The sequence below is a fragment of the Cercospora beticola genome, chromosome 5 (genome assembly GCF_033473495.1).
Source record: "Cercospora beticola chromosome 5, complete sequence".
NCBI lineage: Eukaryota > Fungi > Ascomycota > Dothideomycetes > Mycosphaerellales > Mycosphaerellaceae > Cercospora > Cercospora beticola.
The window spans coordinates 2,096,069-2,113,264 of record NC_088939.1 but is presented as its reverse complement, the minus strand read 5'-3'; the positions used below and the strand labels follow the sequence as shown (position 1 = coordinate 2,113,264).

The window sequence follows — 17,196 nt, the reverse complement described above, 5'->3', positions numbered from 1 at the left end:
GCAACCAGCCCTCGTTCAATGCCAAAGTATATGGATCAAATTGGGGATCCTCGATCCTTCTGCTCTTGTGCCTGCGCTGGACGATTGAAGGAGCAGCCGATGCCAGTCCCGACCCTCTTGAACCTTCCCATACTACCGCACATAAACAAGCCCTTCCGTGGCTGTAATGCTCTCCGCGGTTTTGATCTCCGACTCCCAGCTCGAATGTCTTCGCGCAACATGAATCGAGACCTGTGGCATTTCCAAGACCTGCCGCTTCCACCAAGAGACACTCATTTGTGACGGCCCAAGATGCCATTCTTGCCAGGAGAAGGCTTTACTTGTCTTTGTGCTCTTTCCTGACTCCTGCTGAGGCCGAATCGCAGTTTTTCGAGACCACGCTGGACAGAGAGGTTGTCTTCGGTGGGAGACGGCGGGGAGTGATCGCGTAGGTCGTTGTGGTCGAACAACGAACGGACTGCGGCGGCACCCGATAGCGCTGCATGGAGGTTTGATTACTTAGGAGTGGATTTGTCCGCCAAACTGGCGATTAGGGCGGTCGAATGTACTGGTAGATGCTCGTTGCGGGAGTGGCATTGACTGCTCGTCGTCGATATTCTCCGCCGGGTAAGAGGAACGGTGGGGACCTCCACTAGAATCTCGTCAGCTTTGGAGTGAGTGAGAATGTCAGGGCTGGCTCGCCGCCGCTGCTGCTGATGACTATCAGGGGGGCAACCATCTTGCCTGTGTTTTCGCCTCGCGACTGAGCTCCACGACCGATGGGACAGCGCAAAGACAGCCAAGGCGGCTCACCGGATTGTCTCGCTGATCAGAGTCGCTGATTTCATGGTTTTCATCGGCCTCGCGGTCGACTGGTCGCGCTGAACACCACCGTCTTCGTGATCCTGCCCGCGATACCTGACTTCGACAGCCAGCAACACTTTGATCGGAGAATCACGTTTGAAGACATTGTACAACAGCACGAAGCAGAGAGAGACAAGTAGCAAGAGGATGAGGCACAGTCAAGTTCATTGAGGAGACTACAGAGAAGCTATTTGTGTGATGGTATGTACGCATTAATCACGTTGAGTAACGACCACTGACAAGTCGCACTCGTTGATCAGGCGAATTTTTTGTGCAGATCGCTTTCACGTGGCAACTTCCATTGAGGGGGCAGAGGGAAGCTATGTTAGCAGGCGAAGGGGTGAGAGTAAAACAAGGATAGGTGAAGCCAATGTGAAGCGACCGCGACGGATGAGAAAAGAAGGAAGAAGAGAGGAAGAAACAGTGGGAGAGGAAGGCATTTATAGTGCGTGCCAAGCCCCGAAATCAACACCACGCTAGCGAGCACGCACGTGAGTGACTTGTCGTGAGGCGAGTGCTGCCTGGAGAGCGTTCCTGAGGCGCTCAATGTTCTGTTGATCCGACAGTCGCGCTAGCGAGGGGCTGGACTACAAATATCTGCCCCTCGCCCTCCAAAATCTCTTCCTTTCTCCTTCATGGTCGAGAGCATGCCCTCAGAGACTTGTCCATCAATGACATTTCTCTAAGATGCCCCTGACCTGAGATCAATGTGGCACCGGCTAATGACAGGTGTTGGCGTGGTTCATCATCAGCGTCGACACCGCCAGAGGCCAGAGGCTCGACCTCTGCGACCTTTGCGTTGTTGCCTACATTCCTCCATTGAACGTGCATTTCCGATGTCTCTCTCACCACTCACTGTAAAGTCGTTCTAATGTGCTGTTTGTGCCTGATCTTGTCTCCATCCGCTTCCGCTTGTCTGTTGTCGCCGCCGTGTGAAGGTCGCGTCGCTCCGGCTGTCTGCCAGCAGCTGGTTCTTCACCATTGAGATCATCTCAGTCACTGCCGCTGCTTTCTGTCCACCCAATGCGTTGCGGTGAGTGAGCTTGTCAGTACAGCTATCTTGAGGCGAGTGGCCTTCCTATCAAGTGCAGCCATCACCGTCACTGAAAGGCACCCTCAAACCAGCCCAGAGGGCGGCAGCGATTTCAAACGAGCCAATTGATCACACCCCGGACATTCGGCGCCGTCAGAACAGTGGTTGCACTCACGGCTGCCCGGCATCGTCCTCGCACCTAGCGGCCGCGAACTTCTCAACCATAGGAGAGACCCGAATGGCAAGCCAGCAGGACTCCTCGGCCCTTTCAACCAACAGATCAAGTCAGGTAGGCCACACCTCTCAGCGGCTGCTCGCTCCCCAGATCCAATGGTGGCCCTTACGAAAAGCACTGACAGTGATTGATCAGATAGCTCCCGCCACACCTTTCCGCCAAAAAGCAGCCCGCCGCAAGCCCAGTTTGCGAAGCAGAAGACGCCTTGTCAGCACGACGTGAGAGCGAGTGGTGAACAAGCAAGAGATGGAAACGGCTTTCGCCAGGAAGCAAAAAGAGATGGAGACAGTCAGAAAGCGCGCGGATGAAACTACGGACGGGGCGTGTGGAATCAGGCCGTACGAGCGCATCGAAACCGTTGTCAGAGGACAAAGATCGACTGAATCCGTAGATTGAGCCCGGCAGCATGTACTGTCAGTGCCGTGCAGCTCGCGGGAGCGCCTGAAGGCTCAGTCTCCGGCAATTGCTTGACATCTCTCTTCGAAGCTCGCCGTACAGCCGCGTTACAATTTGCTGGGTGATCGGAAGGTTTAGCTACAATGCGCGGCATTTTGGTGCTGAGCCACATTGGACTCTTGCGATCCTTGCTCTTGCTGAGGGGGGCGATGCAACGAAGATTGCAAGCGTCACGGCACTGCATTAGAAGTGTGCATCTGCTACGACTTGCACCACCCTGCGATACTCGTATCGATCAGGATACTCTGTTGGTGACATGGATTTGGCATCTTGTCCTGAGCGCGCTCGATTTCATTGTCCATATCCGTCAGATTGGTGACATCGTCCATAACCGCGAGCTGTGGATGTATCGGAAAGGTAAGTAAGCACCTCATATCACGCATCACCAGGCCGGCGGTTGTAGGACGATCGAGAAATGGCGGAGGCTGGGCTTGGACCTAGTGGCCTTGAGCACAGACCACTCAGCATTGCTCCTGAAACTTCGTGCGCAATCTTCGCTTTCTTCTTCCTGCACCAACTCGGATCGCCGAAATAGATGCCGTCTAGAAGTCACTTCTGGGCGTGTCTGGTCACTGGCGTACATCAAAAATGGCAATATTTACAGTTGACTCTGTAAGATTGGAGCACATGTCTTCAGAGTGTTTTCGCTGCCAGACATCTTTTCACAAAGCCTTCTTCGCTCGCGAACGGTACCTAAGTGTTCCGTTTCCCGCGTCGAATCGCTTGCTCTGTCACCAGCACTGACAGGAGACATGCCCCTGCCACATCGATGCCGCACAAGAGACAGCTCAGCTCCTTCTCCCTCGTCTTCGGTGCCCTCAACGCACATACGTGACGCCGTCTTCGGTCTCCGACAAAGAAGGCCTTTGCCTCAAGGAATTGCGTCGCCGAGCGGAAATACGCAATGACTATTGAGACTGGCAGTCGGGCAAGTTTCGCCGGTTAAGCAAGCCGCGAAGATGCTGAGCGCTCGAACGTACTCCTTCGCGTCAAGTCGCCGCGGGTCCTCACTCTGGCACGCTGATAATCTGCAGAGGGCGTGCAAGTTTTCCAATGCTAACGATGATCGCAGAAGCGCATCGGCTCGCTGGTACACTTGTTGCCGCTGACCTCATGCGACTTCAGCAGCTATTCAGCCCGAACCTGCTTTTGGCCTTTCAGGAGCGCCATCCACCAAATCGCCGGGATAACAAGTTGAGCAGTCACTGCAGGAAGACTCTCGAATAGCGCACCTCATTCCACTAGAATCGCCGTTGTCCTGCTCGTCAGCCTTGTCAAGTGGTGTCACGGCCAATCCCCCAAGGCACGCGCTTGCGATCGCTCTGGCAGATTACGGTTCTCGTCAGAGTCCCTGTCGAGGGTATATGAAAAGAGCACGGAAAGAGGATCGAAGAATCGAGCGATTGTAGTGCTGGACTTTTGAGCCGTTGGCCGCTGCCACAGGCGCAAAGCAGCTTTGGTGGAAGGTGTCTGTTTTCTGCATTGCAGCGGCACCATATTCCTGGTCGAGAGGCTCTGGCAGTCACGGGACAGATTACAGCCTCTACGCCGTGCGAGCGGTGTCCAAGGACCTCGTTTCCTAGCAGAGGTCTTGAGTATTCGCAAATTTCCCTTGTTGACGGCATCTTGACTTCTCACACTTTGTATGTAGCGTTTCACAGCATGCACATGTCACTAGATTTGTAGTGATCAACGGCAGACGACTCTAGCTGATCCAAACCTCCAGACCGCCCTTCGGAGATCTCACCAAGCTCCTACCCTGCTCTTGTAGTCAGTCGAATCTCCGCATCATTTCGCTATGCTCTGCCAGCAGCTCATACCCAACGACTGCAACCTCAATGCACGACTGTGACCGCGCCATCTTGATTGCTCTTGGTAATAGATCAGGTTCTCAACCATCAAATCCGCTGCCGCCGCTTCCTATCGCTGTCCTTTCGGCTCACAGCCAGAACATGCCGCAAACAGGCCGGACGCCAAAGAGGACTACCATGGCTCCTTTACATTCCGCTTGGTCATACAACGACGAGTTAGCACTGTGGCACCGAAGGGAGAATGAGCATAACTACAACCGAAGGTGCGAGCATATGCTCGCGAGATCCTTACGTCTACACCCCGGGCACGAGTTGGAGTGAGGTCAGGATACTGTGGCATGAACAAGGAGTCCCGAGTTCCAGCTCAGCGACGGCCGTCTTCCTCATTGTGTCGATCTAGGCACGTCCAGGATGTACAGTTTTCCTTCTTGTGACGACAAACAGCATCAACGGCTATCATCCATCAACTTGGGCCAGTCACGGCGGAAAGGGCCAACGAATCAGCGCCTATCAGGCGTCTATATAATTAGCAGTTGATAGGGTGCTTCACGCCTTCTTCACCGCCTGTACTCTAATCACCCCAATGGTGCAGCAGTTCTCATGGTGTGACATTAAAGGTGCTTGTCACCACAATATTTTCAGGAGCTCGAAGACTTATACTCTTGGACCAGCAGACTCTCCATTCGTCTTTTGAAAAGACGTAGCTGCATAAAACACATCTTGCAGACAATCCTGGGCTCAAGTCACTCGTAGAGCTGACTAGAGGGCACGCGCATACGCTGTTAGCCAGTCGTTTTGAGGGCGACACAGTTGCAGCTGTGGAGGCATTCATGTCATAAATATAGGCAAAGAAGAATACAAAGCTATGCGACAAGGTGCTGTTACACGCATTGATCCTAGTATCGATACCTCCATGACGCTACAGCCACTTCTCTTTGTGCTCTTCCCGTTCACATAGTAATATTTTACAATCATTCCACCGCAACAAGAATTTTGGATGGGAAACACCGCAACGCATGTCGCCGTAATGCGCCTCTCTTCGATCCCCAACTTGTCTTTGCTTGAAATTGCCAGTGTGTCCAACATTTCTGCTTCCCCTAATTCAATTGACCAACTCTTCAGCCCGTTGCCCCGGCGGAGGAAAGATCGCCATGTCCGCTGGCGCCTGCCTCATTCGTGGTCGCTTTGTGTGTGCTGCGGTATGTATGGTTGCTCAGAGGGCATGTTTGTCGGTTTCAGGAAGAACGAACGCGTTCAGATTTCAGGATTGTCGTTGCGTGACCTCCAGCACTTGTTATCGATGATCGACTAGAGGAGTACGCAGTCGGGGATCTCGAGGAATTTCGTGTGGTTTGACAACCTGCAACTGTTCAGTGAACGCTTTGGGAGCTAGAAATAAGCAGCAGGCAGATAGCGCCAGCTGCGCTTGATCGTTGGCTTGTCCTTACCTCGTTTGCACAGTTAGAAACCGCGAACCCTGTACCAGTTGAGGACTTCACAGAACCAGAGGCGACCGCTTGTCACTTGAGCGTACTTGAAGCGGTGGTGGATGGCTTCAGGAAGCGCCGTAGTAGCGCATCTGTTGGAGCGCTGTCGAAGTCCCCGTGGAGTAACAGGAGACCTGGCATAGAGACCAATGATCGGCCACTCCACGATGGGCAAGCACGCAGTGCCCGGGACAAGTATCTGCTCAATTCAACGAAATGGCGAGTTCAACAGATACTTGTCCCGGCCACGGTGTACTCGCCCATCGTCGAGTAGCCAATTGTCCATGTCTTTCTTCCCTTTGCCCGCCCGTCCATCCTCGTCTCTGTAGGTCGATTGCCGGATATCTCGCTCGCGGTGGAAAGAAGTATCAGGAAGGCTCTGATGGATCGCGCATCTGAGGATAGCGCCAGAGCCAAGGGTGGTCGGAGGATGCGGGTCGTGGGTCGTGGTGTTGCTGCTCAATCGCTTTCCAGCGCAGCCTTTCCTTCAGTGACGAGGTTTAGTACCACGTTCGCGAATGCTGCTGTCACATAGATACCTCTTCGTCCTGTGGTGTTTCCTGATGCCCATGATGGTTATGCTGATCATTCTTTGTGTCTTTGGCGTTTTGTGCACGATGTTGCTTGCGAGCAAAGGGCGTGCAGCTGAGCAAGCCGCAAGCTGTTTGGCAAATCCGTCCCCAACAAACAACTTCAGTGCAGAACCACGCCATGAAGTCCCGCGCCGACCGCATCTGCGAGCCATTGGATGCATTCCAAGTCATCTCGAATCCGCACACGCCTGACGGAGTGCCCTGACCGCACGAAAGTCTCGCTGAACCCACCGCTTGAGGAAGGCCTCCGCCCATCTAACGCCTCCGAGGCCTCTGCAACACCTAGACCACCACTTGAGACGTTCTGGCCGCTATTACGGCACTACCTTAGTGCAATTGAAAGCTCTGGAATGGTCCACCACGGTGGAGGAGACTGTTCGAGCATTTACGGGACCAGCGCACCGCCAAGCAGTGACAAAAACGACCGTCGAGACGGCAGGAGCGAGACACACAATGATCCTCGGCGGAGGTTGGCACAACGTAGACGGAGAAGAGATGGGTGACAACAAGGATAAGGCAATGGAGTCCGTTGCAGGCGGACGTCCATCCAACAACATCCCATCTGCGGAGTTCGAAGGCAACAGCAAGCTTTTCGAATGGTCCCTCGCGAGCCATTGGCCTCCCCAGTGGACCGGACGGCGAGGCTGAGTGAGAGCTCTTGATTCTGGTAAGCGCTATGTCCCTTCTCCGAGACCGTGAAGCAGTCGGCGTCCGTAGCACTCAACTCAACTCGCCCTATCAGTCCTGACGTGGATCTCTCCAACGTGGGCAACGCCGTAACAACTTCGATGACTCCCGCCGTCTTCAAGTCTCGACCGCCGCACAGTACGCGCGAGCCCGATCGGTCTGCAGCAGTGTTCTACGTGGCCCTTTTCTGACAGCACAAAGGGAACTTTGACCAAGACTCTCACACGTGGGCGACAGCAGTGGGATATGGTACCAGCCGGGGGTACAGGCGCCAGTGGGACTCAAGAGTCATTGAGAGGGTAGAGCACAACCTCGAACGAAAGGGACCATACGGTACTTCCGGACGAATGCCTTCTCGATGCTTTTGGAACGGAGCAGAGGCTCCTCGCAGCCACCACAACGCCCGGTACGGCGGAGCACGACTGACGAGATATGCCTTCGTGCGCAGAAGCAATTGTTTGATGCTGCAAAGAACGTCTGCCGAGATGACCTGCAGCAAGTCCGGGCTACTCTGCAGGAAGGTAAAAGAGCAGGGTACTCCTTCGCCAGGTATCAAGGCTCGCCCTGCTTGAAGCAGTGACTCCCACATTCTTGGTGCTTGTCGATCTTCGCTCAAGGCCGGGACATGTTCAAGTTCGCAACGCACCTCCGAGAAGCAAGGACAAGGACTCTGCCGTGTCGCCCAGAGCAAAAGAGAAAGAGCAAGGTTGGAACCGAGAGCGTCACAGGACGCCGAAGGAAGAACAGAAGCAAGGCCATGCACAAATCCAAGAGATACCCAAGAAGATAGCCAGTCAAGAGGCGGCTCATCGAAATCCATTTGAGGTGCAGACTGCTCAATTCGCTTTCACAACATATCTGGTTCTCCATGTGGACAGCAACACATCTTGGAGTTGCATATTGCAAAACGTTGTGCATCGACTCTCCCTCATCGAGCCCTTTGGCATGGCTCTGCAATTCTTCAGAACCGAACATGTCGTCTCTCTCCTGCCAATACTGGCCTTCAAGAAGATCTGTTCCGACCCCGAATGCAACTGCTTGAAGTAGAATTCGCAGCGCCGACTCTTATATCTTGCGTGACGATTCGTTGGCGTCCCAAGACCTCAGAGACAATTCCACAACTGGCATCATCAAGCCCCAACCCACCGAAGCTCCATGGTCTGCCTCTGGCCCCATTTGCTGTTGGCCGTCCCGGCCAATCGGTTCAGACATGACCGAAAGCATCAATTCTTCGAAGTCCTCCTTGTTTCCAATCCTCCTGATCCGCAGAGAAGCAGAGCTGGGCAAGATTGCACACCAGCACAGCTCACTGTCAGATATTCAACACTTCCTGGTCTACACCTCCATCGCTGGCTGAGCAGGTCGAACAAAGCTGGGCAAAGTTGCACACCAGCACAGCCCACCGCCATACCTCCATCCAACACTCAACAGCCCGCCTGATCCCAAGTTCTGCCACTGGCTAAGCAGGTCAAACAAAGCTGGGCAAGGTTGCTCACCAGCACAGTCGGTCGCCAGACCTCCAACACTCCGTGACCCTCTTAATTCCAAGTCCCGCAACTTGCTGAGCAGATCGAGCGGAACTGGGCAAAAATGCACACCAGCGTAGCCCATCGGCCGTCCTCCAAGTGTACAGCACCGTCACAAAACAGCAGATGGCGACATTCTTCCAAGACACGGAGGAAACCTGCATCGTGTCTAGACCCCCAAGAGAGCCCCTCATAACCAGTTCACACCTTTCGACAAAACCTCCAGTAAGCTTGTCCATAACACTCTCTGCGCCAGAATCGTTCTTGCGTTGCTCCATGAAGCTCCAAATGGCAACACCACCAAACTTTCACCCATGTATACCACTGGCGCACGGCAATGGAAGGAGTACGAGAGCACATCCCAATCACAACCGGCCATCTTTTCACATCATCGGCTTGCAATATCTGCGTGGCTTGCTTGTCGTGCAGGTCTTGCTTGTCGTTCAGGTCTTGTTTGTCGTGCATTTCTTGAGTGTCTTCTTGTCTTGCTTGTGGCATAAAGCCATCGGTAATCTTGATCAACTTGGATGCCTTCGATCCGTGTCTGTTAAGCGCTGCCTGTCAGCGGGCCAAGAAGCTCTCCGCTATGACAAGCAAAACGTATGGTGTCGATGCTGAGGCAACACTCTCAGGACAAATCCAGCCACGAAGGCTAGGTCAACTGGAGTTCGTGCAAGGACTGCAAAGGAGAATGGCAGGACAGAAGATCACGTCGACTGCCGTGGAAGAGAGGAAAAAGTCAAGGAAAAAGGACTGTGTTCGACATACTTTGAGCTTTTGCCTTGGGCTCTCTGGGAAAGCGTGGGATATACATAGCATTCCCAGGCCGGCATACGAGATAAGAGGATGGAGAAGTCACACAAATGAGCCTTCGACTCTATCCACTGCAGGACAAGAGACTTCCAAGAGAAGTACTTCAAGTTGCAGCTTCAAAAGCGTTTGGCTCAAACTCAATCAAATCCTGCAAACGCGACTTATGAGACTTCCAAGAGAAGTATAAGGCGCGGCCTGCGGGTCATGAGAGTCTTTGTAGGCGAGTGTCCATGTCTCGGAATGGATGAGAGTACCGAGCAGCTGAAGGTGTCGATGATACGAAAAGAATGGCCGGAACAGAATGGAGACGCTGCTTGAGGAGCACATGGCTCTCGCTCAAGGCCGTCGACCCTCAGCCTCAAAGATCTCTCAGTCGTATTGCGAAGTCCGTTTTGATGTCCGGATGAGAGCACTGCTGTTGATGCAGGACCTGAGTCTCACTGCTCGTGTCTGAAGCAAGGGAAAAGAAGAGTTGTCGCGATCTCACACGGGCCATAGCTCACCGCTGCCAAAGACAAAAGAGAAGAAGAGTGATCTTGGTCTTACGCGGGCCCATGGCTCGCCGCGGCCAAAGACAGATGCCAAAGCTGCCGGGCCTGAGAGGCACACCGGCAGGAAGCAAGGTGCAAGATGAAGAGATGTTGGAGCACAGTGTATGGCCCTCGCCGGCGAGACGCTCACGGCGGGCAAAGGACTTATGCCGGCATACGCACACGACCACCTGAGAAGCAAATGCAGGGTGGTAAACTGGACTTGCGCTGGCCATAAGGCTCGCAGATGCCAGCTGAAAGCAAAGATGAAAGACCAAGATGGAGACTGGACTTACACTGGCCGAACAGCTCACAGCTGCCAGCCAAAAGACAGAGAAGAAATTGTAAAGAAGAACGACGACCCACCACCATCCCCACCACCAGCCGAAGGCCAATGGATGGGGGATAGCAGTGTCCATGCAGTACTGCACAGCTGTCGTCCTTCTCGTGCATCTTCTGAGGTTCCGCGAGCAGGGCGGAAGTGCCAGTCACGTGAGCTTGTCCATGATCGCAATCTAGCACTTGGGAAGATCGTGCCCTGCTAAACCCGGCTCTTATGATTGCTACTCAGTCAATCGACATGAGTGTTGGTGTTGTGGCCAGATTATCTCCTGCTGAGTGCAGCCTTGTCCTACTCTTGCTCACGTTGACTCCTGCTCTTGCGACGGGGAGAGAGTCGTGCAAGTTCCCGCGTACTCATGAGCGAAGACCATGTCGTTGCCTGCGCGTGAAAGACTGTTGAAGCACTTCGGCGTTGTCGCGTTGCTCGAGGTCAAAGGTCTTTGATCGAGGGTGGTGTTTTCGGCTCGAGGGTTCGTGGCGATGTGGAGGCATGATTGCCCTACGTCAGGCGTTCTCGGTGGTCGATCACAGCGAGAGAAGCCCCGGAGACCTTCTCGCCATGTGTAGAGGAGATGTTGTTGAAGTCCTGCCAAACTGTTCACGGCGGACGGCGGAGGTCACTGTTTTCTGTCAAGTCAGTGTCGGTCAGCGCCAGTGGATGTACCGTGTGCCGCCTCATTCTGACGGTTGTGGCAGCCGCTGTGGAGGCATAAGCAGGTGTTGCTGCTGCTGCGGTAAGGTGTGGTGGTGGAGGGAGGGAAGAAGAAGCTGCGACGAAGCCGGAAGCGCTTCCCTCCACCGGCCATATCTCCACCACCCGATGCCGCAGACATGTGCAAGACACACGCTGAGCACCAGATAGCTTCATAGATGGAGCGCGGCGGTGTTTGGATGGTCAGCGGAGGGTGTTGATGATGTGGTGAGGTGGTGTTGGTGCGTTGGAGTGAGTTGGAGCGGAGCTGGAAGCTCGACTTCGGCGAAGAAGTTTGCCCTCCAGGCTCATATCTCCACCACAACACGTCGCCAACACACGAGCATCACACGCGCAGCGTCGCAAGAGCTTGCAGATGCAGCGCGAAGTGAGCGCCATGGTTTGCGAGTGTTGTATGCGGTGTTATGGGGCTGGATGGTGGTGGTTGAGTGAGCTGGAAGCCAGCTGGAAGCTGTCAGATCGAGGCAGATTTCCTCCGCCGCCTCACTGCTCGGCCGCCAGGCGACGCGAAGACATGGACGCAACACGATGAGCATCGGGGATGCTCACCGATGCAGCGCCGCACGTGTTTGACGGCTCGGAGGCGTCGTGGGTGGTGTTGTAGGGCGGTGAAGCTGATGATGGTGGTGAACTGGCGGGCTGGCAAACAACACGAAGGGCTCACAGCGACGCCAAGCCCCACTCATATCTTTGCCCTCCGACGCCGGCATTGGCACGACAACGCCGGCAAAGCAGCGAAATGGCTTCGTGGAGGGTAAGTTGATACTCAGGATGCCGCGCGAGGTCTTCCGGGGGCCTCACCGCATCGATAGGGCGAGATGCGAGCCTGCGGGCCAAATGCAATGACAACTCCACATTCCACGGAGCAGCATCACAACAAAGTCCCTCAGCCATGCCACAACAGCTCATTGCCCAGCTGGGAGTGCACCCACTCAGTACCACCACCGCTACCTAATCCGATACGCTAGCATCGTGGCGCCCACGAGCTTTGCTGATTCTGACTGTCTCTGTGCAGACAGCAGCACTACAATGGCCGCAGCACCACGATAGCCAGCAGCTTCAGAGCCTCCTCCGAGTCTACATGACAACCCACGGCACCATAGAAGAGGCTGCCTTGCGATTTCCCGATTCAAGGACATCCTCGTAATCGCCACCTTGCCGCACACAAAAAGCCCAGCATCTTGATTTCAACGGCCACCGAACCGCACGCGAGACAACCAGCCAGAGCATTCAAATCTGAAAGTCACTGCATCAAGCTCTTCTTCAGGACGACGCAAGAGTCTCCAGGCCTCGAGCTTGCCCCAGCGGAAAGATGAGCGCAAGGCGGTTCCCTCTCGGCACTGCTGAGAAGCTGGCGATAGACATGTTCATTGCTTCGCCTACACTCCTGCGCAAAGACTGCCCAGAAATGGCTTTCGAGGGCGACCAAATGCGGCGGCGTCAAGAAAGAGTAAGTTCGAGAAAACATGGCCACTGGCGAAAGCCACGCCGCAAGGGAAGGAATACTGTGCTCGTGGCTACATTGACGAAGTCAGAGCACAATTCGCGCTCAAACCGCTGTCGTCGAGAACAGATCGAGACGGAAGGTGAGAGAATATGAACTACCGTGGGGCCTTGCTCCAGCCGGCAGTAGAGAGACGCTGAAACGAACATCATAATGGTGGCAACTTGTGTAAAGGGTGGCGGATATTGGGCGCACTTTTCTGGTCGAAGGCATGCCAAAGCCTTGTGGTGTGCCTACAGTAACCCTCTTTCACTATTTCCTCTCAAGACTCAGCACTCGATGCTTTGACTATATTCAGCAGTACGCATCATCATACCGCAATCGAATCGCCGAAAGATATTACGCGGCATCAGGGCTCATCAGTAATCCGCCCTCCGCCCTCCTCTTATCCCAGTCCCGGTTCAAGCGGCTTTCCACCGCGCTCCGCCGCCTCTGGAACTCCACCCACGCCGCCACGCTAGCTCCATCTCTCTGCACACCTCCGAGCGCTCAACGCGCGTCGAATACGTTACAACATAGAATTGCCAGGATTCTGAAGGACACGAGACACCCCACAGCACCTCCCCATCTGTGCTCTTGCACAAGCGCCGCTTACCTTCGGCCTTTTGATAACAAACCAGATGGCATCTCAGACACCGGATCTTGGGAGCAGGGGGCGAGAGATCCCACACACCGAACACGTAGCGTGGAAGAAAGCATGATGATAAGCATAGTCTATCTGCTTATCAAGACAAAATGACGAGATAGCAGGGTTTCGTTGACGCTTCGGTGAAATGCAGAACATCCTCAAAAGATACATTCCTTGCTCAAAACAACAAGCATATTCCCAGTATGTAGAGACCTCTACACACAGAACAGTGATGAACAATTCCGCCAGCCTTCCAGATCCCACACTCCACAAAATCCAATCTCCAAGAAGGACCGAACACCACAAAACCAATACGTAAGCTCAAAGGCGCAAAGACTCCATAAATGAGGCGAGACAACTTGTCACGTTCGCAGCAGAGCAAGGAATAGAGAGCAACAAAGCTTGTCGGAGATCAAGTCCGAAGCTGACCAGAGGAGAAAATTTGGCAGGGGTGTGTGGGGACATGCCTGTCGGGAATGGAGTGCGAGGCTCTACCGTGCGCCACCAACCACCGAACAAGGCATTTTTTGCTCGGTTCCTGCGTGGTGCATGCATGTGTGCCATGTGCCTTTTCTGGCCGGGAGAGTGAGATAGGGTTGTAGATAGAAGTATGGAAACTGTATGACTACTACAGGTGCAGAATCTTGCGAAATGGGTGTTCCAGTATACAGTTTCGTTGCAAGTGGTACAATTCGGATCGTAAGTCTAGCGCAGTAGTATTCGAAAACATTCAGATCGGGCAGATCTCAGATAATACTCAATAGCATTTGCTCCAATCTACTCTGTGAAGAGTTGCGCTACACGCGATGCTTCTAATAAACCATTTCCACACGAAACTCCTCGCTCAAAAAACTCATGTCATCGTTCCACCAGCGCCAAACTTGCTATGCCCATGCTCATGCTTTGTGCGTTTCTTGCCACACTGGCCAATCAAACAGAATGCAACATCGTTTCATCATATCATAAACAGTCCTCCACGCCAAGACGAGACTTGACGTCTAGGCCAGACCGAGCGTGGCCTTGCACCTCCTCATCAACTCCGCCTGCATCGCAGCTCTCGTCTCTCCCGTCCTGCTCGCGGCATCCTTGTTCTCAGCTGCGCGTCGCAAGAGGTAGTTCAGAGCTTCCTGCATGGTGCCCCACACCGTCAACTTGAACACCTTCTCCTGAACTGCATTTGGATCGTCCTTTGCTGCTTTGGCATTCGCCAGCAGCTTGCACGAGACTTCGTCTGCCATGCCTTGGAGTTGAGCGTAGACGAGTGGGGTCAACTCTTGTCCAGAGCGCGCCTGCTGTTGTCGAAGAGCTTGGGCCTTCTCGACAGTGTTGGCGTTGTGAGAGGCGACGACGACGTTGATGTTGGGGAAGAGTGTCTGGCCTGCGGTCGCTGGGCGCAAGAAAGAATCGTAGGAGCGATTAATGAGGGCCGCAGTTGCAGAGTCGTAGGCGTGGTGGGTGTCCTGAATCGTGTCATGGATGAGGTGGCGAGGCTCGGATGCGAGATAAGCGCCACGGACGAGCTTGGCTCCGAGAGTGAAGCCTTCCGCTTTGGCGATTTCGAGATGCTTGCTCAGAGTCTCTGGCGCTTGCTTCAAGTACATCTGGTAGGTGGTGTAGATGGTGCTCTTGCCTTTGGTGTTGTACTCGCGTTGCATCAGGAGAGACCAGTTGTGGAAGCCTTGGAGATTCCAGGTCTCCTCGGCAGATGGGAGGAGTCCGATGTTCTTTGCTTCTGCGGCTTTGCTGACAGCATGCATGGCAGATGCCATATCAGAGGATGGGTCTTGCTCCTTTGCCATACGGTTCATTGCTGCACTACCCATGCCGCTCCACTTGAGACCCAAGAAGTCGCCTGGAGCAGCCATCTCGATGGTATCGAGCATGCCCTTCTTCCAGTATGCGATATCTTCGGCCTCGTCATGCCCAGCCTCATCTTTGAGAACTTCGCGAGCATTTTCAAGAATGACACCCGAGTATCCCTGAGCGCGAAGCTCGTTGCATCGCTTCGAGATCTGCTCCTTATCTGCACCAGCGCAGAACTGCTTGTAGAAAGTCTCCCAGAGGATGATCCGCATGACCGGGTTCTTCTCGAGATCAAAGAGTGGGTTCTTGGACTCGAGCATCTTCCGGAGCAGGTTCGTCGATGCGCCTAGCAGCGCGGGCGATGAGGACATCGTGGTGATGAGATATGATCGCAGGACTTCTGGCAATGTGAGGCATGACAGAGGCGCTGTCGATGCTGCGGTGGATTGTGCGTTGTATGATGGCGAGATAGTCTCTGATTGTGGAATGCTTGGAATGGCGACGCCGTTGTTCTCGTGGGAAGTCGAGTGTAGTCGCCGTCGTCCACTGTGCTGTGCTCGAATCTGTGTCGTCGCCGCCCTGCATACGCCTGTGGCTGTCCGTGATCGGGAGATCATATTGGTCGCTGCCAGAGCGCGGGAGCTCTTGATGGTGGCAGACATATTTTGTTTTTGTCGCTCTAGTGCTCGCTAGTCTATTTCGATGGTTTGGGTGAATAGGTGTGCAGATGTCGTGGAGCAAAATACAATAAGAGCGTGGAAGGCGAGATGAAGGACAAAGAGAGTTCTGGTACCTACCTCCGTTCACCTGATATACGCTTGCCATTCTTGCTGACTTGTGATCGTGACCAGCCAGGCAAAAGCACGATCCAGGATTGAGACAACGGTTACCTTCGGCTTCCATGGGCCCGTCATCTCGCCGCGCCACGACCGATCGATGAGGCTGTTACCCCACATTGACGCCGTCCCATCAAAGTGCCGTTAGGAGGGCCCCCCGAAGTCGGAAGCTGAGACTAGCACCGCGTTCACGTCGTCACAAAAACGGGAATCCGCGGAGATTTTGGCAAGGTTGCGGAGCCCTGCCGACCTCACCTCTTCGGTATTGGAGGCCGTTCTTGCAATCTCGGTCCTGTATATATTGGCGCGTGGTAGGCCTGGGCTGAAAAATGCGCGCGATGGAAAGCGAGCGTCTACAGATGGTCTTCGATGGACTTTGTTGCCAGCTTGCCCTTTCGGCATTGCTCGGAGATGAGTCTTGGCGCCCCGGCGGACTGATCTCGAGCATGGGGACTCGACACAAACTTGCGGTCTGGCCATCGATACTCGCCGATGATGGCAAGCACAGTGGAGGTCATCCATATGCTATTATCCTGCTTGCGTCGAGTGTGGACTGAAAGACTGATGGACACACGAGGGCACTCTTCCAGGGCACGGCAGAAGAACCCAGCCACATAATTACGATGGTCCTGCGGCATATGGTTGCCACGCGAGACACGATTCCGGCGGCCGATTGTGGCTAGGATGATATTGTCGGACTGCTTCGTGAAGTGGCCTCTGAAGCATGAGTGCAGGCTTGAGAGGCGGCCTCGAGGTGCACAGGCTAGTGGTACCAGAATTCGGCTTCCTACCCGCAAATTGAGCTTCAGAAGATCCAGGCCTCATAGACTAGGACGTCGTAGGATGGGAGAGCCCTTGCTCTTCGCTTGCCTCACAGGAGCTTCAATATCGGTTTCCCATCATCCACCATTGCTCTACCGCATAATGAGCAGCCGCTCGGTAGCAGATTCCAATGCATCACCTTGGGACGCAATGATCTCTTACAACGTGGAGGACCGCAAGAGGTTCAAGAGCTCAACTCCCAACCGTCCCAGGCACCGATGTAACGAGGTACAATGTTCTTCAGGCCTCTCTTCCAGCCTGTTGACGCCCTTGTTTCTCCCTCTTTGATGTCACGATGGATATGCTCTGGAACGATCGTTCGTACATTTGCGCCAGCCGAGCTCCTGCACATACTGAAGACCCAGACCTGTCACAAGTCCGGCCAAAGACCAAGCGTTATGCTTCGATATCTCGATCCTCGCCATCGATTCCACACCTCTTCAAATTGGAGAGACAATAATCAAGCTAGCAACGACTCGTAGGCGTCTCGGATCCTTCGATTGGGAGTGCGCGGCGTTTGAGAGTTCGGGATGCT

At 54.2% G+C, this 17,196-nt stretch overlaps 2 protein-coding genes across 2 annotated transcripts; one reads left to right on the top strand and one right to left on the bottom strand.

The window, feature by feature from the left end:
• Positions 1-7,630: 7,630 nt before the first annotated feature.
• On the top strand, positions 7,631-8,192 carry RHO25_008085 (uncharacterized protein; the record flags this gene model as incomplete). The annotated part of the gene is made up of 2 exons (XM_065603025.1): positions 7,631-7,666; positions 7,695-8,192. 2 exons carry the CDS (start codon positions 7,631-7,633, stop codon positions 8,190-8,192), a joined length of 534 nt encoding a protein of 177 aa, XP_065459097.1.
• Positions 8,193-14,198: 6,006 nt separating this feature from the next.
• On the bottom strand, positions 14,199-15,665 carry RHO25_008084 (uncharacterized protein; the record flags this gene model as incomplete). The annotated part of the gene is made up of 1 exon (XM_023600231.2): positions 14,199-15,665. One exon carries the CDS (start codon positions 15,663-15,665, stop codon positions 14,199-14,201), a length of 1,467 nt encoding a protein of 488 aa, XP_023448982.1.
• Between the last annotated feature and the right edge of the window lie 1,531 nt (positions 15,666-17,196).